This window comes from Pleurodeles waltl, chromosome 6 (assembly GCF_031143425.1).
Source record: "Pleurodeles waltl isolate 20211129_DDA chromosome 6, aPleWal1.hap1.20221129, whole genome shotgun sequence".
In the NCBI taxonomy this organism is placed as follows: domain Eukaryota; kingdom Metazoa; phylum Chordata; class Amphibia; order Caudata; family Salamandridae; genus Pleurodeles; species Pleurodeles waltl.
In genome coordinates, this window is record NC_090445.1 from 612,410,480 (window position 1) to 612,437,333 (window position 26,854).

A 26,854-nucleotide genomic window follows, 5' to 3' on the forward strand; every position below is an offset into this window, starting at 1 on the left:
ACACAGCAGACAGTATTCTAGTCCTCTGAGGCAGGGAGCTGGGTACCACTCAGAATCAGAATGGTTTTTATAATGGCAAAGATCAATCATCTCTTGCCTGCCAGCTTGAGTGTGCAACCTCACCGTAATGTAGGTCCTCCAAAAGTAGTAGATTCAAATCCAATATCATTATGCCATGCATCCTTAAAATCACACACAATTCGAGAAGCAAGATGATATAGTTTTTTTAAAATAGTTTATTGAGTACAATACATAGCTTTGGCCTCTGCCCTCTTCACGAGGCAGATATGCCGTGATGTGACACAAGGTGCCACCAGTGTTATAATAGGAGACACTGAAAGCTCTACAGTAAGTGACTGTCCTGGATAAGTAAAGCCGCGAGAGGGTAGGAGGTACGGTGAGACTACCACACTCAATACAGTCTAGGTCATGGCCAGTTCCAGGTGGTGTCTCACTTGTTCTATAGAGAGGATGTGGCCAGACATTACCAATGAGATGTACAATGTAAGGAAGAGATAAGATGAATCACCTTTTCGAAATATTTGTATCAAAACACGGCCACTTCCTTCAGTAACTGATTCCGGTAAAACTATTTTTTCAGGTGCAGCTTGTGTGCTTTGCTATCATTAGCCAGCCATGCATTTGGTTTACCACATACTTTACAAACTCATTTGAATGAGGAACACCACAGTAAGTAGGATAAAAAAACGAAGGCAGTAAAAAGCTTCACACTGAACATATGGTCCTTGAAAATGTAAGGCAGGTTTTGTCTTCCGCTGCTACTTACATTTTATATATCAGAGTAACAGCCCTCTGTTTAATATCAGAGTCAGAATATGAGCACACACACATTTTGGCGATCTCGTATTAACACCAGGGTGCTTTTGGGAGAGTAAAAGTGCAACTTGCGAAAAACGTTTGGTTAAAAAGTGGGAGTCTTCTCATGAACATAGAGAGTTGCTCCTTTGGTATACATGACGTAAGGGGTGTGCTTGATTTTGACAACTCTGTCTTCTAGCGAGATCCATCAATCTTTGACTTAAAGTTGAAAATGTAGGTACAGTCATGTTTATATATGGAGAGAAGCAATGGTGGGGGGCAAAGGATCTTTCTATCCTAGCCAACCAGCAACAATCTATTCAAACGTTGATTTAGTGTTTTGTTTGAAGACTCGGCTTACCAGAGATGGATGGTAATCACAGTGAAGGACCATAGGATGAACTGTGAGGCTAGGATGTTGAATGTTGCCATAGCTTTCATATTTAAGATATCACTAGAGAAATGAGCCTACCACTGCTGGTGCTACATAGAAGATCTACAAGTGTCTACAGAATCCTGGGTGGAAGTGTGAGCAAATTATACAAAACATTTCAAACATCACAAATTGAACTATTAACATGAAAATATTAAGTGTGGAATGGCATGAAAAATAGTGGTGAAAGTATTCAGCTCCATTATTGATGGTGAGCGGGAGTGGGGTTTGCGGCACCTCCTGAACCTCACTTAGTATGTGCAAGTGCCCCAGCTCCTTGTCCAAATCCAAAACCCTTAGGTCCAAAGTTCTTGGCATAGCATGCTGTAGGGGGAAATAAAACATAAATGATGTTACTCACCCCTTAAGCATCTGTTCGTGGCATGCAGTGCTGTAGATTCACATGCTTTGCATACTCCTGCCTTCTAGTGTTGGGACCGGATGTGCAAGTTGTTTTTCTTTGAAGAAGTCTTTCGAGTCACAAAGTGGAGTGAATCCTCCACTCCATGATAGTGCGCATGCGTATCAAATCCATTGTTAGATTTTTTTTCCTACAGGCGAGTGAGAATGGAGTGTACAGAAAGTGTAATTAATGAGATGTCCATATGAATTTATTGTAAAAACTGCAACAGCCACATGGGTCTGGGGAGGATGGTGCGTGCCTGTGAATCTACAACACTACATGCCATGAACAGATGTTTACAGGGTAAGCAACATATTCCGTTCGAGGCATGTGTGGCTACAGATACACATGCTTTGCATTGACTGTAAAGCAGTCCCCCTCCAAGTGGTGGTTAACCTGTGGGTGTTGCGGCTGTTTAGAAAAGTGTACGTAGCACTGCCTGACCTATATTAGCTTGTTGGCGTGCTAAAACATCCACACAATAGTGTTTAGCGAAGGTGTGTGGTGTGGACCTTAAAGCTGCTTTGCATATGTCAACTATTGGAATGTTTCCTATGAAAGCCAAGGATGCTCCTTTCTTCCTGGTAGAATGTGGTCTAGGAGGTGTAGAAAGATTTATTTTGGCTTTAGCATAACATGTTTGAATGCACTTAACGATCCATCTGGCCATGCCTGATTTGGATATAGGCTTTTCTTTATGGGGAAAGGAAAAAATAAACAAATATTTGTTAGTTTTCCTGAAAGTTATAGTTCTATGAATATGGAACATAAGGGCCCTTTTAACGTTTAATGTGTGGAGAGCCCTCTACGCAACTGAATCTGGTTGTGGGAAAAAAACTTTAACTGAATTGATTGGTGGTGAAAATGAAAGACAACCTTAGGGAGGAATTTGGGGTTCGTTCGTGAAACTACCCTGTTTCTATGGAGCTGAAAGAAAAGTTCTTCTAAGATTAAATTCTGGCACTCACTAACACATCTAAGTAAGGCAATACTTATTAAAAATTCCACTTTACAAGAGAGATGCTGAAGAGGGCATGTATGCAGGGGCTCAAATGGAGGGCCCATGAGTCATGTAAGAGCTCATGAGGGTTCCATGAGGGTACAGGTGGACTTCATGGTGGAATAACTCTTTTTAGCCCCTCCATGAAGGGTTTAATGACTGGTATTTAGAATAAAGGAATATGCTGTCTATTCTGTAGATAGGCATTGCAGCGAGACGTTATCCTATAGATGTGAGCGCTAGCCCAGATTTTTAACAATGAAGCAAGTAACTGACATTGGGCCTCATTACAACATTGGCGGGCGGCAACCTCCGCCCGCCAAGTTGTAACCACTGTGTGGCCACCAATGCGGCCGCGCTCCCACGGTGCCCATTATGACATCCCCGCTGGGCCTGCGGGGATGTGGGCCGCAACATGGGAGCTGGCTCCAAATGGTGCCAGCGGTGTTGCGGCCGTGCGACGGGTGCAGTTGCAATCATCGCGCTTTTCACTGTCTGCAGAGCAGACAGTGAAAAGCTGCATGGGGCTGCCCATGCCAGTGGCATGGGCAGTGCAGGGGCCCCCAGGGGCCCCGCGACTCCCCGTACCGCCAGGAAAAGGCTGGCGGTAGGGGGACTCGTAATCCCCTGGGCAGCGCTGCTAGCAGCGCTGCCCTGGCGGATTACTACCGCCGGGGCCATTGTGGTGGGAAACCGCCGGCCCCGACCGTGTGACTGCGGCGCTTCCGCCGCGGTTGTAATGGCCCTGGAAGCACCACCAGCCTGTTGGCGGTGCTTCCGTCATTTCAGCCCTGGCGGTCCTGTACCGCCAGGGTTGAAATGACCCCCATTGTCTGGTACATTAGCTTTGAAAGGATCCGTATGTTTTGAATGCAAGAAACAGACAAACCTTTTCCATTTTTCCATGTAGCAAGCTCAGGTGTTAGGCCTATAAGCTTCTTTAAGGATGGTAACACACTCAGGTGGTAGGGTGAGGTAACCAAACTCTGTGACCTCAGGAGCCATATGCCAAGCTCAGAGCATTGGGATTTGGGTGTCTAATTTCTCCATGGTTCAGAGTGAGAAGGTCAGGCTTGTTGGTGAGCTTCTCATGGGGAACTACAGAGAGGTCCAGTAAAGTTGTGAACGAGGGATGATGGGCCCAAATGAGAGCCACTAGTACTGTAGTAAGCGATGTTTGCCTGTGGTTCCAAACCAAAAATGGAATGAGAGGAGGAAAAGCATAGGCAAATATTCCGATCAACTCATCCATAGTGCATCCCCTTGGATAGTGGGTTGTGGGAACCTGGAGAAGTTTGAGCATTTTGCATTTTCTGGGGTTGCGTAAAGGTCTATTTGAAGGAACCTCCATTTGTGTAAATATGGGAGGAGGACTTGTGAGTGGGGTTCCCATTTGTGTACTTGTTTTGTTGCACCCTGCTGAGGAGATCTGCATCTGTATGCCCAGGAGATATTCTGCTAACAGGTGAATGTTGTGATGTAGAGCCCATCTCCAAATGGTCTGTGATATACGAGATAGTTGTGAAAACTGTGTCCCACCCACTCCCTGTTTTTGTAGATAGTACATGGCTGTCATAATGTCCGTTCAGACTAGGACATCCTTGTGAATGAGGTGAGGTAGGAATGCTTTCAACACTAGGTGAACAACTTGAAGTTCTAGGAAGCTGATGTGGAAACCTCAGTGTTTGGGACCCTGTATTGTGTTAAATGTGCAACCCATCCCATGAGTGATGTGTAAGTCATGACAGTGACTTGGGGAACAAAGTCCAGAATAGGCAGTGCCTTCAAAAGGTTGTTGGTATTCCATCATTACAGAGGGTGATGGGTTTGGCAGTCTATCAACACTAGATCCTCTAACTGACCCTGTGACTGAGACCACTGTTGAGCTAAGCATTCCTATAACAGACACATATGTAATCGGACATGGGGTACTTTGGCAATGCAGAAGGTCATCATCCCAAAAAGCACATGACTGTCTTCCCTGTGAGTTGTTGATTTGCCTGAAATTGAGGTAATAGTGTCTGAAAATTATGAACTCTTGCAGAGTTGGGCAAGGCTAATCCTATTTATGTTTTAGAATAGCCCCTAGATATGACTGAACCTTTAGAGGATGTAGGTCAGACATGGGAAAGTTGTTAGTGTATTCAAAGCATTGTAGCTGGTCTATAGTGTGTTTTTGACACTGTTGATGATTGCTCGCAATACATGGACTGATAAGCTGCTACCATCGCTAGACACTTGGTGAATACGCAAAGTTCAGTTGTCACTCCAAAAGGGAGGACTTTGAACTGGTAATGTTTGACGCACCCCACAAACCTCAGATATTTGTGAGGAGCTGGGTGTATTGGCATGTGAAAATAGGCATTCTTTAGGACTAATGTGGTCATAAAGTCGCCCTGTTGGAGAAGTGGAATCACATCCTGCAAGGTAACCATGTGGAAGTGATCTGACAGAATGTACTAGTTTAGTAGTCTGAAATCTAGGATTCATCATAAAGACCTGTCTTTTTTGGGGATTAGGAAGTATAGAGAGTATACCCCTGAGCCCTGGTGTTGAGGAGGGACAGATTCTATAGCTCCTTTGAGAAGTAGAGCTTGAATCTCTTGTTTGAGCAATATTTGATGTTTCAGTGATATCCTGTGAGATCAAGGTGGAATATTAGGAGATGTGGTAGGGAGCTCCGGACAATAGCCATGTTGGATAATGGATAACACCAACTGGTTTGATGTAATTACTTGCCATGTGGGCAGAAAATCCTGTAATTGCCCCCCGGGAGGTGTTATATGATTGGGCAATAGAGATAAGTAATTGTTTGGAGGAAGGTGTTGCTTTATGCGGGGAGGACCCATACCTCTACCTTTAGCACTGCTGCCTCGATAGGAACCCCGGTTGTAGCCACTTGGGGAGGTACTTTGGCCCTGCTGTTGTTGAAAGGAGGTGGGCGCGTCTCAGTCAGTCACCTTTGAGTTCTCACGATAAACGGGACAGTGAAACGTGCCCTGAGGAGTAGGTATTGCTTTCGCCATTTCTGTGTCTTCCTTGATTTTCTCTAATGTGGCATCTACTTGAGGCCCAAAGGGATGTTCCTTGCCAAAGAGCATATTAAGTACATTTTGTTGTACTGCTGGTTTAAAACCAGAAATTCAACGCATTAATCCCCCTAACTGTAGCATCAGCAGCATTTAACGCACAGCATACAGAGGTGCTGTTTATGAGTTTGCATCTGTGACAAGTTCTCGCCCACTTTTGTTATGCACATCTGGGAGATCCTCCATTTCATCCCAATGGCGTGGTCATAATGTGCAAGAAAGCCCTGAGAGTTGGCTATGTGCCAATGGTTAGCTGCTTGTGATGCAAATCTCTTTCCTGCAGCATCGATACACTTAATCTCCTTATCAGGCGGGGGGAAATCCCCACTTACCTGGGAGTTGGTGCGTTTGTAAGAAGTGGTTGTGATGAGGGAATCTGGTGGCAACTGGCCCCTAATGTATATGAGATCTGATGGGGAGGGCTTCTACTTTTTGTCAACTATGGGCATTATGACCCCAGCCCTAATAAGATCCTTAAGTATATCTGCTGTGTTTCATGGCATGCCTTTAAGATAGGGAGATATTGTGTAGCCCTATCTGGGCTAGAGAGTGAATCGAAGAGGAAGTCCTTCACTAGAGGCTCTTTATGTAATTCCACATTATGGAATGCAGCAGCTCTGGCTATAGCCTCCTGATAAAAGGTAGCTTAATCAGGAAGAGAAAGGCATACAGGATATAAATCTGGATCTGTGCCTGCAAAAGGGTCAGCATCATAGGCATCCCTGGGGTCACCTTGTGGTGGTGTCCCAAACTATCTTGTGTCCCACCATACCCAGCATTGTCTGATTGTGGAGACCCTTGTGGCAACATGTCCAATGGACCTTCCACATACTGCGGTGGGTGGAAAAGGTGGAGCTGGAGGTAGTGGTGGTGGAGGTGGTGAGGCTGGTGGAAAGGCAAAGGGCTTGTAGCCGTGTCTGCTCTCTTCCTCTATTTGGGAGGAACTGGCATGTCAAAAGCCTCTTGAAAAGCTAGCCTTCTTTTAAGTGGAGCTGGATTTGGATCTGTTTTTGTTTCACGTTCAGCTGTTCTTGGAGTCTATGAAGGATTGGCTCTACTGATGTGTTGGAACTGGACTTTGAACTCAGCTTCAAAGGTTTTGGCTTCGAACCAGATTTTGGCCTAGGCACCAAAGCTCTGCTCGGTGTCGAGATGGTCGACATTGAGGGCAACTGTTGGTCCGGCACTGATGGCTGAATAGGTACCGGTTGTCGTTCCGGGGCCAAAGTGCTTGATGCCGAAGAGCATCCATTCCATCACCAGCCGTACATTCTCATAATGGACTCCGAAGGAGGCCCTGAACAGCGAGTCCCTGTGGGGGCTGCAGTTGAAGCGAACCAAACCGTTGTGGAGATAACTCGATACACAGATGGGAAACACGATCAAGCAATGCAGATGAAGTAAATTGGATATGCACATTAAAAGGCGAACTGTGACGGAGTCGAAAAAGGAGCAAAGGCACACACGTCCAAACCCGATGGTGGAAAGAAAACAATCTAACAATGGAGTTGATGCCCATGTACACTTTCACCGAGAGGAGGAATCACTCGATCTTGTGACTCAAAAAACATCTTCAAAGTTGCACACATCTGGATCCAAAACTAGATTGCAGGAGTAAGCAAAGCATGAGTATCTATAGCCACGCATGCCTCGAAGATAATATTTTAAGCTATAGTAGCTCTAGATAAATAGTGAGAAAAGGAAATGCACTGTCTTATGAATGTCCATGCTACTATGTGGTCTATTCCATTATACAACGGTTGTCTTATGGCACGAATTAGGACTTATAAAATATTTTTTAGATTTTGTGGCAAGTAACAAATTACAATTAGGGATATAAACCTCTGACTGATCAATCTACAAAACAGGGAAGTTGTTCTAGTTCATTTTGCTTAGCGAATGGATAGTTTTTTTCATGAACCAACGGCCACATGCACTAAAGTTTACAATTATGAGTTCCTAATGGCAATTTCATGGGAATCGCAATTAGGAAATCACAAAATGAAAATGTATGAAACTACTTTGAGTTTCTTTTGAGATTCCCATTGGGTCACAAAGCCCTGGACTGGCTCACCTCCATCCTCTCCGAAAGAATACAGAGAGTTCGCCTCCCTCCTTTCCAGTCTACAGCCACCAAAATCATCTGTGGGGTCCTCCAAGGATCCTCCCTCAGCCCTATCCTCTTCAACATCTACATGGCTCCTCTCGCCAACATCCTCCGCCCCCATGGCATCACCATCATTTCATACGCGGACGACACCCAGCTCATCATCTCCCTCACTAGGAACCCAGTCACCGCCAAGAATAACCTGCATGCCGGACTCCTCGACATCGCCAAATGGATGACAGCAAGCCACCTCAAAATGAACTCAGACAAAACAGAGATCATCATCTTCGGCCCCAACAAGACAGCATGGAATGACTCCTGGTGGCCCACCACCCTTGGACCACCCCCAGCACCCACCACCCACGCACGCAACCTTGGCATCATACTGGACTCATCTCTCTCCATGATCCAGCAAATCAACGCCATATCCTCCTCCTGCTTCAACACCCTTCGCATGCTACGCAAGACTTTCAAATGGATCCCTTTAGAAATAAGAAAAACAGTCACCCATGCCCTCATAAGCAGCAGACTGGACTACAGCAACGCCCTCTATGCAGGGACCACAGCCAAGCATCAAAGAAAACTCCAGCGAATCCAGACACAGCCGCACGTCTCATCCTCAACCTCCCTCGCCATGAACACATATCCACCCACCTCAGATCCCTACACTGGCTGCCCATCAACAAAAGGATAGTTTTCAAAATTCTTGTCCTCGCTCACAAAGCCCTCCACGACACTGGACCAGCCTACCTCAACGAACGAGTCAACTTCCACATACCAACTCGCCAGCTCCGCTCCACCGACCTCGCCAAGGTCATTGAAAAGGCTGTCAGACAACTCACCAAGCATATCAAACTCTACAACATCCTTGACCCCTCTCAGTCTGGCTTCCCGGAGCAACCACAGCACCGAGACTGCCCTCCTCGCCACCACAGATGACAATTGCATCCTCCTAGACGTGGGTGAGACCGCGACTCTCATGCTACTCGACCTGTCCGCTGCCTTCAACGCCATCTCCTACCGCACTCTACGGACGTCGGCATGTGAGAATAGGTACAAGAATGGATCACCTCCTTCCTCTCTGACAGAACTCAAAAAGTCTGTTTCCCCCCTTCTACTCAGAAGCCACCAAGATCATCTGCAGCGTCCCGCAAGGCTCCTCTCTGAGCCCCACTCTCTTCAGCCTCTACATGGCCCACCTAGCCACCATCGCCAAACACCACGCACTCAACATCGTCTCATATGCTGACGACACTCAACTAATCATCTCCCTCACCAACGACCTGCTCACAGCCAAAGCCAACTTCCACAACGGAATGAGGGCAGTCGCAGCCTGGTTGAAGGATAGCTGCCTCAAGCTAAATAGCGAAAAAACAGAAGTCCTTGTCATCCGAAACAACCCCTGGGACTTCTCCTGGTGGTCCACTGCCCTCGAAAGCGCTCCGGCCCCCACCAACCACGCCCGCAACCTCGGATTCATCATGGACTCCGCACTCTCAATGAACCGTCAAGTCAGCGCAGTCTCTTCCACCTGTTTCAACACCATGCGCATGCTCCGGAAGATCATGAAATGGAACCCAATCGAATCCAAAAGAACAGTCACCCAGACCCTCGTCAGCAGCCTCTTGGACTACACCAACGCACTCTACGCCAGAACCACCACCCAGGTGCAGAAGAGACTACAACGCATATAGAATGCCTCCATCTGCCTCCTCAAGAACACCCCCAAACACAGCCACAACTCCGCCCTACTGAGAGACCTGCACTGGCTCCCAATAGACAAGAGAATTACATTCAAACTTCTCACGCACGCAAACAAAGCCCTCCACAATGCCGGACCAGAATACCTCAACCAAAGACTGCACTTCTACACACCCACCAGGGAACTCCGCTCCGACGACCTCGCCTCTGTCCCACGCATCCGGAAGGCCACAGCCGGAGGAAGGTCCTTCTCCCATAACGCTTCCAAGATATGGAACTCCCTCCCTATCTACCTCAGAAGATCTCCGACTCTATCACAATTCTGAAAGGATCTCAAAACTTGGCCCTTCACCTGATGCCCTTTGACCTACACTTACTGCCCCCGAGCGCTTTGAGACCCTAACAGGTGAATAGCCATGCCTTACAAATACATTGATTGATTGATTGATTGATTGTAGAAATTCATTAACTGTTTTTCAAATTTCTTGTATGATGTATTTTGGCAGAAAACAATGTGTTAAATAATTTCCTACAAATTAAATTTGGACTTAAGTTCAATTCTGAAACTCATCGACCCTACCACTCACATTAAAAGATCTCTTGGAATGAGAGTCTTGTTTGACCATAAAAGAGTACAGAATAGAGTATTATCAGATGCTGTACACCCACTAAACCCATGGATTCTAAACTCCTCAAACTATGGACTTACCAACACAATACAATTACTATCATTGCCTTTTAATGTCAGTGACACAAGGAAATCTAAACCTTGCTATACTTGGCAAGCAAGCGGGATGCTGACATGGTTTGTCCCTGAATCTATCCACTCTACCTACACTGCTTCTGTTGTCTTGGACCGTCCCTTTTTATTCATGTGCTCTGGTCTCTTGGACTAACCTTTGCAGTAGATTTCTCCATCCTTGTCTGCCAGGGTGGTGGATTCTAAGCTTTTCCCACATTTTGCACACCGGAAGCAGGCTTTGTGCCATGACTGGAAAAGAGAAGAAGTTGAAGGAGTGAGAGAGAAAAATATGTTAAAGAACACCAGAAGATGATGGTGAGATCAAGGAGAAACTGAAACAGGTGGTAGGCTTAAAATGGTTCATCATTACAAGGAACATTTCATGTGACCTCTTGTTTCAAAGTGGCAATAGTTTACAATTCAAGCTTGACAAACCTGCTTGAAACTCTATTCACCTCTAGTCGGCATATTAAACTGTTGAACAGATTCTCAGTTCTTCTGTAAAAAGGTTGTAGTATTTTTTAGTTTGAGACATGAAACTTTCTTTGGTTTGTATTCAAGTCACATGGTGCAAGGCTTGTCCAGGAGTTCATCCTTAGGTTTTGGTTAGACTGTGTCCAACATAAAATGTAATCGCTTCTTGGTACTAAATCAGACACAGCGTCTATGACTGTAGCAGGCACATACACGTGGCAATGATCCACCTGGAAATAGCTGTACAATGGTCACTCTGAATTGCCATAATGAGCTAAAGCATCAGTTGCTAGTGTACCATATACAATGATATAACACTTGTCACTACAAATTAAGGTACGCAGTGATAGTGAATTAAAACAAGGAAAAGGTGTAAATAATGCTTATCAAAATAGGCTTGTGATAGCCAGGGCACTAGATTGCATGTCATGGAGATATCATCTGACAGAACCACCTGATGAGAAGAACTGTGTCAGTGATTGGACTGAATTGCAGAATGCTGCTGCGTTGGGAATGCCCAGGAGCAGTCTGATCTAGAGTGTGCAATCAATACTTGCTCTTAGCTGTGGGTCCTATCTTACACTATTCAGTCTAAATGTGGAAATCTCTAAACAAATTAATTTTGGACCAGGATGATATATGTGAACTGGTGGTCATTAAAAACAGGCTTGTCAATAGGCTTGCTAGTGCACACTGGCTTCCGTTCTGATGCAATGACAACTAAGTAAGACATGCCTTTGTGGTGAAGGAAGTAGGAAGTCCAATGTAAAAAGTACACGTACAGTGAAGCATATATTTCTTACTATGTAATATGTATATGATGTTGACAGACCAACTTAGACAATTATTGTTGCAAACACTGTGAAGTTAGAGGCAGGAGGCTGGTAATATAGAGCTTAATTTTGAGTCTCCAGACCCTCCCTCCCAGTTAATTCTTACTTCCATTTGGAGATAGATGCCTTTTTATTCACTAAATCAAATAATGTTTACTGTCTCAGCTAAAAGCCATCCAATAGTCATAACAAGCACTAGTACAATTTGGGAACACCATTTATTAAAAGAAATCAATAATCTTTAATAGAAAGTTTAAATTTCCTGTCTATTTCAAAGAGCACAATGTGCCAATGTCATCTGTGAGTATCACACAGTACTGTTTATTTTTTTATTTGCAGTCCAGTACTTGTACTCCTGCATTTGTTTTGGAAAAGAAAACTACAACAACCATAAGCCGATGAGGGGAATGCCTTTGACTTCTTTGAAGCAAGGTTTACCTGTCGAATGACCCACCTGGTGAGTAATTTCCACCCAGCTAATGTGCTACCCATAAAAGGCAGAACATCTGGGTCAATGGGTAGCAAACCCATGGTGGAGGATCTCCAACAAAAGAGTATTGCTGATGAACGAGAGGGCAATTTACCACTTTGCGAAGAAGTCTGTAAAGATTTTTTTTTTTTAAACTATGCAAAATGGAGAGTTTCAACAAAATGGAACTTTGCACATGCCTGACCAGAGAAGATAAAAACAGGATACACTAGAGCACATCTGTGTGAATGTGTTGAACTAAAATATGTAATACAACAATGATGAATAAACCAAGCAGTAATATCTGCCTAAAAATATCAAAAGGAAAATACATGGTCAAAATAACACTTATGTGGGGTTGTGTGAAATCATTAGTGTAACTCCAGTACTATCATATTTGGTGGCAGGGTTTGATTCATAGTAATATCTCTGGATTGCAATACTTTTCATTTATATTGTTTGACATTTTGAATGGAATCCTTTGTTACAGTTATGCATCACCATGTTTTATTTGTATCACTTTGCCATGAAGTAACATTTTTCTTTCATCTTGGGAGCTAGTGCTACATTCAGGGATGCGCCCAGTGCAATGTCTGAGTAAGAAAAAAGCTTATAGAAAATAATATCACAGTGAGGGTCGCTCAGACCTCTTTCACTGCAGCCACATTGTAATGACAATAAAACTGTGGAAAAGATTATCTAATTACAAATGATTAACGAATCACAAAAGCAATGTGTGTGGCCATGTTAAATACTACTGAGGTAGTGAGTACAATACAGAGCTTACATAATAAAGACAGTGCATGTGTAAAAAAAAAAACACTAAACGGTCTGGCCTCAGTGGCATCTGAAGGATTTTAGGGGCACTAAGACAAATGCATTTTGGGGAACACTGTTCGGAACAGCTTTGAATGTATGATCCAATTTTAGTTTTTTCATGCCTTCTTTGGCCAGGTCACCACCACTGCATCAGCACAATGGTCCAAAATCTAAATGTATTTTCACCTACTATTCATGGATAGTGATGCATGTTTTCAATATGGTAATACAGCAGCACTGCACTAATATTATTGCAAATAATCGTTGTGACTGACTGCCGTGTCTAATATGTGAGGTCTTGTTTTGGTCTAAAAGGAACTTATTTATGGATGTTGCAAGGTGCTGAAAAACAACAACATTTCTCTGCAAAATGTGTGTAATAGACTTTCACACATTACCCATATTAAACATAACTGAATGTAAAACAATCTATGTATAGTAATCATTCAGAGTCACCAGGGCAGGACTGTGTTCAGAACAGAGCTCAGTCTATCAGGGACCCCCCTGAAGGGCTGGGGCCCTGGGCAAGAGCCCACCTTGCCCGTGCCTCAGAACACTTCTGTCTGGTTTGCCTGGCAAAGAACTAAGGCGGTGATTCTAACCGCGGCGGGTGGCGGGCGCTGCCCGCCATGCGGTTACCGCCAAATGACCGCACCGCGGTCACAAGACCGCGGCGGCCATTCTGGCTTTCCCGCTGTGCTGGCGGGCGACCGCCAAAAGGCCGCCTGCCAGCACAGCGGGAAAGACCCAGCAACGATGAAGCCGGCTCCGAATGGAGCCGGCGGAGTTGCTGGAGTGCGACGGGTGCAGTAGCACCCGTCGCGAATTTCAGTGTCTGCTAGGCAGACACTGAAATTCTTTTTGGGGCCCTCTTACGGGGGCCCCGCGGCACCCCCTACCGCCATCCTGTTCCTGGCGGGAGACCCGCCAGGAACAGGATGGCGGTAGGGGGTGTCAGAATCCCCATGGCGGCGGAACGCGCTCCGCCGCCATGGAGGATTCTGTATGGCAGCGGAAAACCGGCGGGAGACCGCCGGTTTTCCTAGTCTGACCGCGGCCGAACCGCCGCGGTCAGAATGCCCTGCGGGGCACCGCCGGTCTGTCGGCGGTGCTCCCGCCGACCCTGGCCCCGGCGGTCTGAGACCGCCGGGGTCAGAATGACCCCCTAAGTGTGAGGAAACCACCCTAGAAAAATCTCCACAATTTCACTGTGCTACAGAGGTGAGCAGGGGTTCTATTCAGCATTTTAGGAGCTAAATGATACTTTAAAAAACAGACATATGTATGACTCAGGGACAGGAATGTGGCAACCTGGGGATTGACTTGTCAGCTATTGTTCAGGGATTTTACAATTTACATTTATGTTTATCCCACTCCCTCGGACTTTTTAATCACCTAGAAGATGAACTACTCTACTCCTGCTCGAAGCCCTTTAGGAAAAGGCTTACAGCTCGGGATCTGGACACGATATAAACCAACACACTTTGAGGGCACATGGTGTTATGAGAGACAGGCTGTTCGTATCACCAAGATAGGTGCATCTCTCTGTAGACCAACCATGAGCTGGACATCAGGTGTGAAGTGGACTGTCCAGGTTACACCAGCAGAAGTGCAGGATGTGCCAGTAGAAGCAAATGGAAGCTGGGGTCAGACAGTGAAAGCACTATTGTTTCACAAAGGATTTCAGTGATTTTCTGAGTTTGAAATGGTATCTTTAACTAGCATTTTCACCTAGCTATAACATCATTTTAACCTTTGGAGTTTTTAGTTAATTTCTGAGTTTTCTTTTTTTATTAAAGTAAGATCTAATTACCCTACTTAACTATAGTGTCACTGACCTTGGGCAGACAAGCCCTGCGCCCAAACCCACCTTGGCTGACCAACACCCCACTCCCACTGTGACCACATCAATGTACAAGGCAAGCCAATTAGCTTTGTCAAAGGGTGACCACTTCTTCATATACGACAAGCCTATTGACTTTGTCAAAGGTTCTCCACATCAATATATAAGGTAAGCCTACTGGTTTTATCAAGGGGTCATTGCATCACATTGCACCACATCAATATACAGGAAAAGTCTATTGGCTTTGTCAACACTAAGGGCCAGATGTACCAAAGGGTTTTACCCATTCTGTGTCTATGGGAAAATGTGTTCGGACATATGGCCCTAAGAAATGTGTGTTACAGTCTTTAATTTGCATGTCTCAGGTCACAAAATGCATCCTTAACAAGGGGCCTCTTTAATCCTCAGCTGAAGCTCGAGGTCCATCAGTGTCCGAGCTCATGGGTCCTGAAATGGCAGCCACAACATTTCTCCTCATTTTTAGACCTGCCAATCAGACAGCAAACTGCAGCGGGACTCGCAGGATTGAAAGGCGAAACATCCCAAGGGAAAAGAGGCCCTCTTTGCCAATCAGATTGCTTTATTATTTATAATTGCTTATCTGTGGGACTCTTGCGAGAGTCCTGTGAACCCAACTGTCCAGATATATGTACATTTTTTTACCTTTATTTCTCAAAAAATTAGTGAACAGATTTGCATCAAATCACAAAAAAGCACGCTTTCTGGGGAAAGGGCTAGCTTTCTGTAAAATTTGGTGTAATTCTGTTCTGCTGTTTGGGTTGTAGCACTGTTCAAAAATCCCTATGAAAATTCCAGGGGGAAATTACAATTTGGGACCCCATTTTTTCTCTGCCCTTAATTGATACATCACCTTGATCTTTTAAGAAAGGAGTTGGGGTAGATAAACTTTTTTTATGGAAATTTTGGTGATGATTCACCAAATGGTGCCAAAGGTATTAGCGAACCCAAAAAATATCTGTAGGAAAGTACCATCTTGCCTGGCATGTTACCCCCATATTTCACTGTATTTATGTTGTTTTAGTCATATGTGTCACTGGGACCCTGCCAGGCAGGGCCCCAGTGCTCATAAGTGTGCCCTGTATGTGTTCCCTGTGTGATGACTAACTCAGTGGTTATGCTCTCTCATTTCTTTCCAAATTGTCACTAACAGGCTAGTGACCAATTTCACCAATTTATATTGGCATACTGGAACACCCTTATAATTCCCTAGTACATGGTACTGAGGTACCCAGGGTATTGGGGTTCCAGGAGATCCCTATGGGCTGCAGCATTTCTTTTGCCACCCATAGGGAGCTCTGACAATTCTTACACAGGCCTGCCATTGCAGCCTGAGTGAAATAACGTCCATGTTATTTCACAGCCATTTACCACTGCACTTAAGTAACTTATAAGTCACCTATATATCTAACCTTTACCTGGTAAAGGTTGGGTGCTAAGTTACTTAGTGTGTGGGCACCATGGCACTAGCCAAGGTGCCCCCACATTGTTCAGGGCAAATTCCACGGACTTTGTGAGTGCGGGGACATCATTACACGCGTGCACTATACATATGTCACAACATATGTATAGCGTCACAATGGTAACTCCGAACATGGCCATGTAACATGTCTAAGATCATTGAATTGTCACCCCAATGCCATTCTGGCATTGGGGAGACAATTCCATGATCCCCTGAGTCTCTAGCACAGACCCGGGTACTGCCAAACTACCTTTCCCGGGGTTTCACTGCAGCTGCTGCCAACCCCTCAGACAGGTTTCTGCCCTCCTGGGGTCCAGCCAGGCTTGGCCCAGGAAGGCAGAACAAAGGACTTCCTCAGAGAGAGGGTGTTACACCCTCTCCCTTTGGAAAAAGGTGTCAGGGCTGGGGAGGAGTAGCTTCCCCCAGCCTTTGGAAATGCTTTGATGGGCACAGATGGTGCCCATCTCTGCATAAGCCAGTCTACACCGGTTCAGGGATCCCCCAGCCCTGCTCTGGCGCAAAACTGGACAAAGGAAAGGGGAGTGACCACTCCCCTGACCTGCACCTCCCCTGGGAGGTGCCCAGAGCTCCTCCAGTGTGCTCCAAACCTCTGCCATATTGGAAACAGAGGTGCTGCTGGCCCACTGGACTGCTCTGAGTGGCCAGGGCCAGCAGGTGACGTCAGAGACTCCTTCTGATAGGCTCTTACTTGTGTTGCTAGCCTATCCTCCTTCCTAAGTAGCCAAACCTCCTTTTCTGGCTATTTAGGGTCTCTGCTTTGGGGAATTCTTTAGATAACGAATACAAGAGCTCATCAGAGTTATTCTGCATCTCTCTCTTCACCTTCTGCCAAGGAATCGAACGCTGACTGCTCTGGACGCCTGCAAAACCTCAACAAAGTAGCAAAGACGACTACTGCAACCTTGTATCGCTGATCCTGCGGCCTTCTCCACTGTTTTCCTGGTGGTGCATGCTGTGGGGGTAGTCTGCCTCCTCTCTGCACTAGAAGCTCCGAAGAAATCTCCCGTGGGTCGACGGAATCTTCCCCCTGCAACCGCAGGCACCAAAAGACTGCATCACGGGTCCTCTGGGTCCCCTCTCAGCACGACGAGCGTGGTCCCTGGAACTCAGCAACTCTGTCCAAGTGACTCCCACAGTCCAGTGACCCTTCAGTCCAAGTTTGGTGGAGGTAAGTCCTTGCCTCCCCACGCTAGACTGCATTGCTGGGTACCGCGTGATTTGCAGCTGCTCCAGCTCCTGTGCACTCTTCCAGGATTTCCTTTGTGCACAGCCAAGCCTGGGTCCCGACACTCTAACCTGCAGTGCACGACCTCCTGAGTTGTCCTCCGGCGTCGTGGGACCTTCCTTTGTGACTTCGGGTGAGCTCCGGTTCACTCTTCTTCGTAGTGCCTGTTCCGGCACTTCTGCTTCTTGCTTCTGAGTGGGCTCCTTGTCTTGCTGGGCGCCCCCTCTGTCTCCTCACGCAATTGGAGACATCCTGGTCCCTCCTGGGCCACAGCAGCATCCAAAAACCCTAACCGTGACCCTTGCAGCTAGGAAGGCTTGTTTGCGGTCTTTCTGCACGGAAACACCTCTGCAAGCTTCTTCACGACGTGGGACATCCATCCTCCAAAGGGGAAGTTCCTAGTCCTCTTCGTTCTTGCAGAATCCACAGCTTCTACCATCCGGTGGCAGCTTCTTTGCACCCTCAGCTGGCATTTCTTGGGCATCTGCCCACTCACGACTTGGACTTGGTCCCCTTGTTCCACAGGTTCTCTTGTCTGGAAATCCATTGTTGTTGCATTGCTGGTGTTGGTTGTCCTTGCAGAATTCCCCTATCACGACTTCTGTGCTCTCTGGGGAACTTAGGTGCACTTTGCACCCACTTTTCAGGGTCTTGGGGTGGGCTATTTTTCTAACCATCACTGTTTTCTTACAGTCCCAGCGACCCTCTACAAGCTCACATAGGTTTGGGGTCCATACGTTATTCGCATTCCACTTTTGGAGTATATGGTTTGTGTTGCCCCTATACCTATGTGCTCTCATTGCAATCTATTGTGACTGTACATTGCTTGCATTGCTTTCTATTGCTATTACTGCATATTTTTGTTATTGTGTACATATATCTTGTGTATATTTGCTATCCTCATACTGAGGGTACTCAATGAGATACTTTTGGCATATTGTCATAAAAATAAAGTACCTTTATTTTTAGTATATCTGTGTATTGTGTTTTCTTATGGTATTGTGCATATGACACCAGTGGTATAGTAGGAGCTTCACACGTCTCCTAGTTCAGCCTAAGCTGCTCTGCTAAGCTACCCTTTTCTATCAGCCTAAGCTGCTAGACACCTCTTCTACACTAATAAGGGATAACTGGACCTGGTGCAGAGTGTAAGTACCCCTTGGTACCACTATAAATCAGGCCAGCCTCCTACAATATCTCCCTACGGTTACTAGATCCTAACTATAACTACAAAGTGGCGACTGCCACTGTGTTAAATGAGAGAGAGAGAGAGAGAGAGAGAGAGAGGAAGAGGAAGAGGGAGAAAGAGAGGGAACGAGAGATCGAGAGAAAGAGCGAGAGACAGAGACTGTCCAGGCTGACAGAAGGCTAAATAAGAGAGACTGCCAGACAGTGCACGAGAATTAACAGAGAGAGAAAGAGAAGAGAGAGAGATAAAGAACAAGAGAGAGAGACATGTACAGAGAAATAAACTGTTGAGATTTACACTAATATTTGAAGAGACAGTCCAAGAGAAACAGAGGTCCCATGGCAGAGCGAGAGAGAGCTAAAAAGCGAGAGGCAAAGGCATAAACTGTACAGAATAAAATAGGGTTATGAGTCTCAATCCATAGACTACCAGAACCAGACCTGAACCAGAAACATTTACGTGGGATAGAGAGGTAAGCTAGGGAAAGAGAGAGACAAGGGGGAACAAAGCCTGCGAGTCAAGGAAATCTGAATGAGAGAGAGACGTTTATTTAAAGACTGGTGTGAACAAAAGGTAGATTCAGGTGAAACACAGAGAGGAAAGGGGGTAGCTGACACAGACATCAGCCACCCACAACAAAGTAGAGCATATGCTCAAATGAAAAAATCTGCTCAAGCTACTAGTTGATGTCTCAAACCACAGACCAACATGAACAACACTATTTTATGTGAGAGAGGCCAGGCAAAACTGGGAAAAGAGTATTCATCCACAGATTAAGCTGGTAGAAACAAATACAGTCACGCAAGTCATGTAGGGACAGGTGTATGGCGTCTCAGAGAACCAGTCTGGTACGACTGGGGCGGTGTCGATGTCTGCATTTCTTAGATTCAAACATGTTCCAGCTAATGCTCGCGTTTGTCTTGGGCTGCATGTATTGTGTCACACGTCTACATATATGATATGACATCTCCATTCATCTGGATACTATCATGAACATACGTAAGATGCAAAAGACAAAATGTCCTGTTAACAGAGGAAATGTGCATTGGTTCATGATGTTTAACTCAATAGAAGTTCAATGGGAGAGTGCCAAACTTTTTGACAGGATGCCTGCCTTGATACCAAAAGAACAGACTCTTTACATAAGGTAACCTCTGCCTCTTTCAGCCTAGAAAGTCAAAGACAGCAACATTTGGTGAAAGGGAACTTCCACTGCTACTACCAAGTAGTAGATTATCACTTCTATAACCTACCTTATTTCATCAAGAAATTGAAGACCTTTCTTTCTACTTTGTCGGGATAATCCCTCATTATGATACAACCTTGTTGTTCTATGTTGTAGAGCCAAAGAGTCACTCATGGCTCCCATAAAATCCAGTTAAGTCAACATCATAGGGGGCCTATGCACGTAACATGGTGATGGTTTCGCTCATTTGAAGTATTGGTCAAGAGGTATTGGGTGCAACAGAAAAGATGTACAGGAAATGCAACACAGCTTGTTAATACTCACGCTTCCAGCTCCGATCACTTTCTCTGCAGCATAAACTGCACGTCCACATCGAGGGCAACCATCAGTCCCAGCAACCTTCTGGGCGAACTTGGATGCATTGGGGTTGTTGGTTGGTTGATGGCCTGGGGTCCTGTGGGAGTTCAATGACATCACATCTTATATTTTCATATCGTCAATAGAGCGTACAAAAATAGACAAATGAATGCAGTATCACCTAATGGTGTGCTTCTTGTGAGATGACAATATCAGTAGCATTTGGCTCCCCAGGATGGGTTCAAAGCATGGCCACAGCACCACATTAATATGCCGCTGGCAGAGATAACACATCAAAGATTATTAAACATCTTTCAGACATTAGTTTTTGGCAGACGCGTGACAATGTTCTGAATTTCTGCTTGGATTCTGAAGTTAACTACTCGATAAATGGATTGAGAAGAGGTGTGCAGTGGAGATTTTTACTACTAAACAAGTCTGGAGGTGGGAATTGTCTTGGATAAGGAAAGCGCTTTCAACCTGGTCTTCTCTGAGCAAAGTGCTTTCAACCTGAAATCAAGGATTGGGACAGCACTAGTATACTGACATATAGAGAGATAAGAAGATTTCCAAGCAAACATAAAAGGAACAGATTGGGAGGACATGAACCATTTCATTATCAATTGTAAAATGTCCTCCTGCTGGCTTTCTCTAGTTGATTGATGTGTAATGTAGGCACTCGCCTAGTGGACTCAGTCAAGGCATGTGGGACAATTGTCTGTCTCATACTACATTTCCACTAAACAATAATCTTCAGAAGTACAAGATTGAAAGGAAACATATAAACGAAAGCTGATGTAAAATGTGAATAAAAAGATAATCTACATCTTGAAAATAATGCTCATTCCTCCTGGAGGCATTCCACAAATTGGAAGAAAATGCTCATTCGTATGGTAATGTAACACACATTTAAGATACTTGAACACTCATTCTTTACTAAGTTAATCTAGAAATGAGAAGTTTGGCACATGGTTACCATACTTTCAAAATGAATTTGAATAGGTTTAAGAAGGAGCATTTTATCAATCACGTTCCATGTACAATGGAGAAGAGGAATCATTTTAGAGGGAGGGATACAGCTCGTCCTTTTTTCTGTCATTGTCCAGACCTGCCTGACCTGGCTTGGAGCCAGAAGAATTCATCAGGTATTCTTGAGCAAGCAACGGGTTCTTAGATTGGGCTAGTGAATTGTCCCGATGCAATCTGCCAACAATATGGCGTCTGCTTACTTTCACTGTAGACATCAAACCAGCACGGTCCAAGCTATGAGCAAAGGAGACTTCTTCCTTTCCACCTAACCATCAGCCTGCAAGTCACTTACTTCACCAATTGTCAGTATTTCCTCATGTTGGAATTACATCCTCGCTGGGAGCAGGTGTTACGGGTAAATAGCTCTCAGTGCACTTTTCCAACCGAGTTAAGAGATATATAAGGTTATATGATGATTTGAAAACGTACTGATGTTCTCACAGTCTGTACCTATGTAAGATAAATAGATCTTTTCTGTGGAATGGCAGGTGTGTGCAGTTACAGTAATCATAATAATTTAAAAAGCGCCTAGTAGAAAGTGAATGGTTTTGTGGCACCAAATAATAAGTGATTATTAACCCAGTGTTCTGTACTGCATAGATTGCAAATTTGCGACGAGATGTTACATGCAATGCTCTGCAGCATGTATATACCTCTCTCAGTTGTTCTATGACGATTCGAGCTTGTGTCCAGAGAGCGCACAGAGATCTCTGCTACAAATGCATTAACCACCTACGTTAACTTAATAGTGTTATGCTCTAAAGCAGCCGAAATTCACATACATACTTGCAGCATGAACTATACGTCCCCAAACCATCTTAAAATGCATGTGAGTGCAACCAATACATTAAGGGGGTTATTCTAACTTTGGAGGAGGTGTTAATCCGTCCCAAAAGTGACGGAAAAATGACGGATTTACCACCAGCCGTATTACGAGTCGATTATATCCTATGGAACTCGTAATACGGCTGGTGGTATATCCGTCACTTTACCGTCACTTTTGGGACGGATTAACACTCCTCCAAAGTTAGAATAACCCCCTAAGACAGACCAGGTTATCTAACTTGCCTATTACTAATTTCTTGAGGGGCAGAGTAAAAATAAAACAATACATATGTCCCAGCAAGCAGTTGGGTCCTCACGAACCGACAGATCGCCCTAATCATCCCAAACCGGGCATTACTAGGATAGGCAGTGCATTTCCAGCGAGGACGAAGGTCCTATCATTCGGTTGACCATTAGAATTGGCGGAATTGCGAAGTCAAATAATGATATGTTACTCTGATATATTTGGGGGCACCGTTTGAAGGGCTACATTAAATGTAAAAGATAGAATAAAATGACACTGATTCACATAAAATAAATTGGTGCATTATAAGCCCATGACGGCCAGTTTTGATGTATGGAGTAGCTATTAAAAATAGGAAGAAGTGGAGTATGGGATGGGGGCAGTGAAACCTTTAATCACTGGGTTCCAGATGCTCTAGATTCCCCCTTTTGAGTGAAAGAGTACACAGGCTGTGCGCGATTAACCACCTTTGTCGATAACGGAAGAGGATGTTTTTATTGAGGCCAGTGACGTTCCACACAATTGGACATTATGGTATCAAGTGAATCCTAGAAGACAGGATCTCAAGGAGCAGGTGTGGATGCGCCGTGATTGTTATTCCATGTGATTGGTTTGTTCAAAGGCTCCTTCTGCTGATTGAGGCTGGTAAGGTCAATGCGAGGGACTTCGTTTTTATGTGTTCTGCATGGGTGGATTTTCATTTCTGTTTTCCACTTCACAATTGAGGATGAAAATTCACTACATATACTGATGCATATGTTCTGTGACTGGCCTCTGTCTCCCAGGCCCTGGCCATGACCTTTTCAACAATTGGAACTTTGTTGATTTACAGTTATTGGCAAAGAGTTTATCTCCTGTGAGAGAGGAACCCTTGCCCTATAAAATTCAGGACGTGAAAAACGCCGAGAGAAAAATCGCATCAACGTATTTTACTCACGAGACACCAAAGTGACCTTTCGCCGCTTACTGAAAAGGGATTAAGCTCTCAATTAATAAGGACAATGTTGTGTGCCACTGAAACAGGCCCTACGAATGCCATTTTATTGCGGGGTGAGCTTCCGCCTGAGCAACCCCAACACTCACTTCCTGGCGCCCTGATGGGCGCAGCTGTTTTATGATGCACACTCACCTACCTGACTTCTTGGTGTGTTCTGCGCAACGGAAGACACGTCCTAAAAGAATGAATGAAACAAAGGCACCGCGGGGAAGCAGCATTGTCCGAAGCCTCTTGTTTCATTTCAAAATATTTTATTGTACACATGCATAGACAGCATGCAGTTGTGTTTTGTGTTACAGTACAGTAATTGGCGAATGTCATATAATTATCTATGCTGTCTAAACAACGAGTTAATAGCAAAGTCCACATGTATATTTTACGTTTTCGTTGACAGATAGAACCAAAGGTATTTTTAACAGTACCATTGCTAACCCTCTCCTTCCCCGTCTCGCTTTGTTGCCGTGAACTACTTTAATTACAGTTCCCTCCATGGGTATGGTGCCTTCTGTTTACATTTTCTCCTTCCATAGGGTGGTCTTGTTAAGGTTCCCCATTCCTCCCCTTTGTAGCATACGTCATGACCGCTGAAGTTTTTAGTTAATATGTATATGATACATCTCCTGGCCAGGAGTTGTTTATGGAGGTAACGAGTCATCTTTAATGGCCATTCTAAAACTTTCCACTAGTGTGTCCCATGCTGAAGTGATGAGGTGCTCTCACAATACGGCTCTCTCGTCATTGTGTAGCAATGTACTTTCAGACTGAAATCAAGGGAGTGTGGATTTGGTCCATGGTGCGTTCAGTGTGAGGGGGGTGGGGCTTTCCCAGTGCAGCATAATATTGAGTTTCACCAATAGTAAGTCCAGGTCTAAGAACCTTTCTAGTTTAGGTCGGGGAAACAAGCCTAATAGGACTACTTCTGGGGAATCGGGCAACGCCCAGCTGTTTACCGTCTTGAGAATTTTAAGTATCTCTATCCAGTAGGAATGGAGAGACAGGCAAGTGCAGACCTTATGGAGGAGATCGGCATCAGGCATTGTGCATTGTGGGCAGACAGCTGAGGCTCCTGTAAACATTTTATTGACACAGGCTGGTGTAAGATAGGCCCTGTCCAATATGTTAAACTAGATATATTTAAAGCGGGCCCTTTGGGAGACTGTGTGGGTTCTGTAATATTTTAGCCCATTTGGAATCAAGAAATGGCTTAACTAAGTGCCCTTCCCATTTGTTCTCAAAGGCATTCTGGGTCTATCCATTTAATCAATCCCCTACACGAGCCAGTCCTATAAAGAGTTTGATACACTTCATACTTCATAGGTGGGTGGTGCTGACTAAAATGTGTGGGAATAGATTTCCTAATCTAGTCGTAGGTGAGGAACTGTCCTGGGGGGAGGTAGTAATCTACAATGAGTGTCTGAAAGTTATGGAACTCTCCATTGGAATACAAGTCTCCTATTGTTAGGATTCTTGCTGCATCCTCGAGTTCAGTCCCCTGACATTCGATTCGGAGTGCTCTAGGTGTAGTGCACAGCAAGCTAGATATATAGTGATCTCCATCCAGGGAACTACGGGTGATACAAAACAGAGACAACTAAGGGTGAGGCATAACCAAGAGGGTAATTGGCAAAGACATCTGGTTCAAATCAACTGTGTGGAGGCATCTACCCTCCACCGGACAGATCCCAACCTATTCATCCAAAAAACTGTAAGAAAAAAGAACCCATCCAATTATAATATAAAAATAAAAGAACGGAGGAAAAACAATAAAGTCTCCCAATCATGAATGCCTAGAAACTAAAAGAAGGGTGTAACTGCTACAGAGAGGGAGTCCTTATCTCACTGAGGTATCAGTGGTGCTCTAGGAGCTGGGCTCATCCACAGAAGTCAGCTCATGGCACTGTTGTAGTGTTCAGTCTACAGTAGAAGTAGGCAGACTATTTCATTCTGCCTGTAGAATTGGTAGAAATTTGGTCACTCTACGTTACTCGGAGTCTCAGACAAATTCCACCATGTCTCCGCAGAGGCTACAGAAAATGTGAGCTGGCAAGTGAGATGTGAGGTGGCAAGCAAGATTTGGCACCCCTTAGCACGATTTTATAATGCAGGTGGTCACGAGCAGTTGCGGTCAGAGAGCTGCCTCTCAAGTAGAATTGCTGCAGCTTGAGTAGATTTTCTATTTGAGCAGCAGCAAAATCAACTAGAATGGCTGCTTGCTCTTGTACAATGCATGGTGTAGTTTGGTTTGACTTTTCAGTGCTTCTCGTGCTACCGGTGCTAAATTGCAGCACAAGCAGCGTGAGCTGCATATTTTATATCCGTTGTCAGAACTCCATGGAATCTTGCAGAGTTTTTATGTAACTCTGCAGAATTCCACAGAGTGAAACTCCACAAGTTCCACCCACCAATAGTCTATAGGGCACTAAAGGGGTCTTTCATGTAGTGAAAGACATGAACCATCCTATAGTAGTGCCCAGCATTGCTCAGGGACTATGGGACCCAGTGTATGTTAATTGTGGGCTGATGTTGTATGTATTGTCGGAGCCCAGAGTCAACCTGTAAGTTATACTGTGTCCTCGATCGATTGTGCTGTCAATGTCAGAGGAGTCAGAGTCACAAAACCCAGTTCCATAGATAACTGGTTGTCCCCTGAGGCGTTAGTCTGAAGAAAGTAGGTTCGGTGTTGCCAAAAGTTCTTATAAGGAGGCTGCTGCCACTGCCTCCTGATGTTCAGAGGCTTTGTTTTTGAGTAGGTCAGTGACGCCTTGTGGATCGGTGTCTCACCTTCTTAACTATGGCCGAGATCTGATCTATCTTGGGTGGTGCTGTTTGTGAGGGAGAGGATGATCTGCCAATGGCACAGTGATTAAAGATTTTGATCCAATCTCAGGCTGTCTTGGGCTGTGTAAAAAAGTATGGGTGATGCCCCCATCAGATACTCCTAGCTTCACTAGGAATATTAGGGGATACAAACCTAAGACCTAAAGTTTCCTTTTGACTTGAATAAAGGACACTCTTGTCCTCTGGACTGCCAGGGTATAATCCAGAAAGAAAATCACGTTCCCATTGTTGTAGATGCGTTTTCTCTGGCTGTTCTCGGTAATTCAAAACTCTCAGAACCATTGGTCTGCGCAGTGTTCCTGAGGGTGGTCGTTTCACTGCCACTTGGTGTGCACGTTTGATCACAAACTGGGGTGAGAGGGCAGCGGGAGATAATAATTGATTCCATGAAGTCTCTAGGAATGAAACAGGATCCTCTCCCTCCGTTTCTTTGAGTAGTCCCACAATGCGGACATTATTGTAACAGAAGCATCCTTCAGCATCTTCCAATTTGTTTTCAACGATACACAGTGCTTCTATCAATGATTTTGACTGCTTAGTGAGATCAGTCATACAGGGACAGAGTTCGTCAATGGCTTTAGAGTGCATAGTTATTCTTTCCAACAGTTTGTGCTGATTTTTCCTGAGACTTGCCAGATCGTTAATGAGTCAGATTTGGGCTCAAAAGCTTGCCCTGAATCCGCATTGATGCCAGGATTTTGTATAACTTATCTGGGGGATTGTCTGACCTG

General features: G+C 44.9%; 1 protein-coding gene across 1 annotated transcript in view; it reads right to left on the minus strand.

Moving 5' to 3' along the window:
- Nucleotides 1-218: 218 nt before the first annotated feature.
- Nucleotides 219-26,854, minus strand: part of CSRP1 (cysteine and glycine rich protein 1) — an 80,105-nt gene continuing 53,469 nt past the window's right edge. The window contains exons 4-6 of the mRNA XM_069238905.1: nucleotides 20,158-20,287; nucleotides 10,450-10,543; nucleotides 219-1,576 (exon numbers count right to left, since the gene is read on the minus strand). Of these exons, the coding sequence (XP_069095006.1) occupies nucleotides 1,500-1,576; nucleotides 10,450-10,543; nucleotides 20,158-20,287 (301 nt within the window). The 3' untranslated portion in view covers nucleotides 219-1,499. The remainder of the gene's footprint in view (nucleotides 1,577-10,449; nucleotides 10,544-20,157; nucleotides 20,288-26,854) is intronic.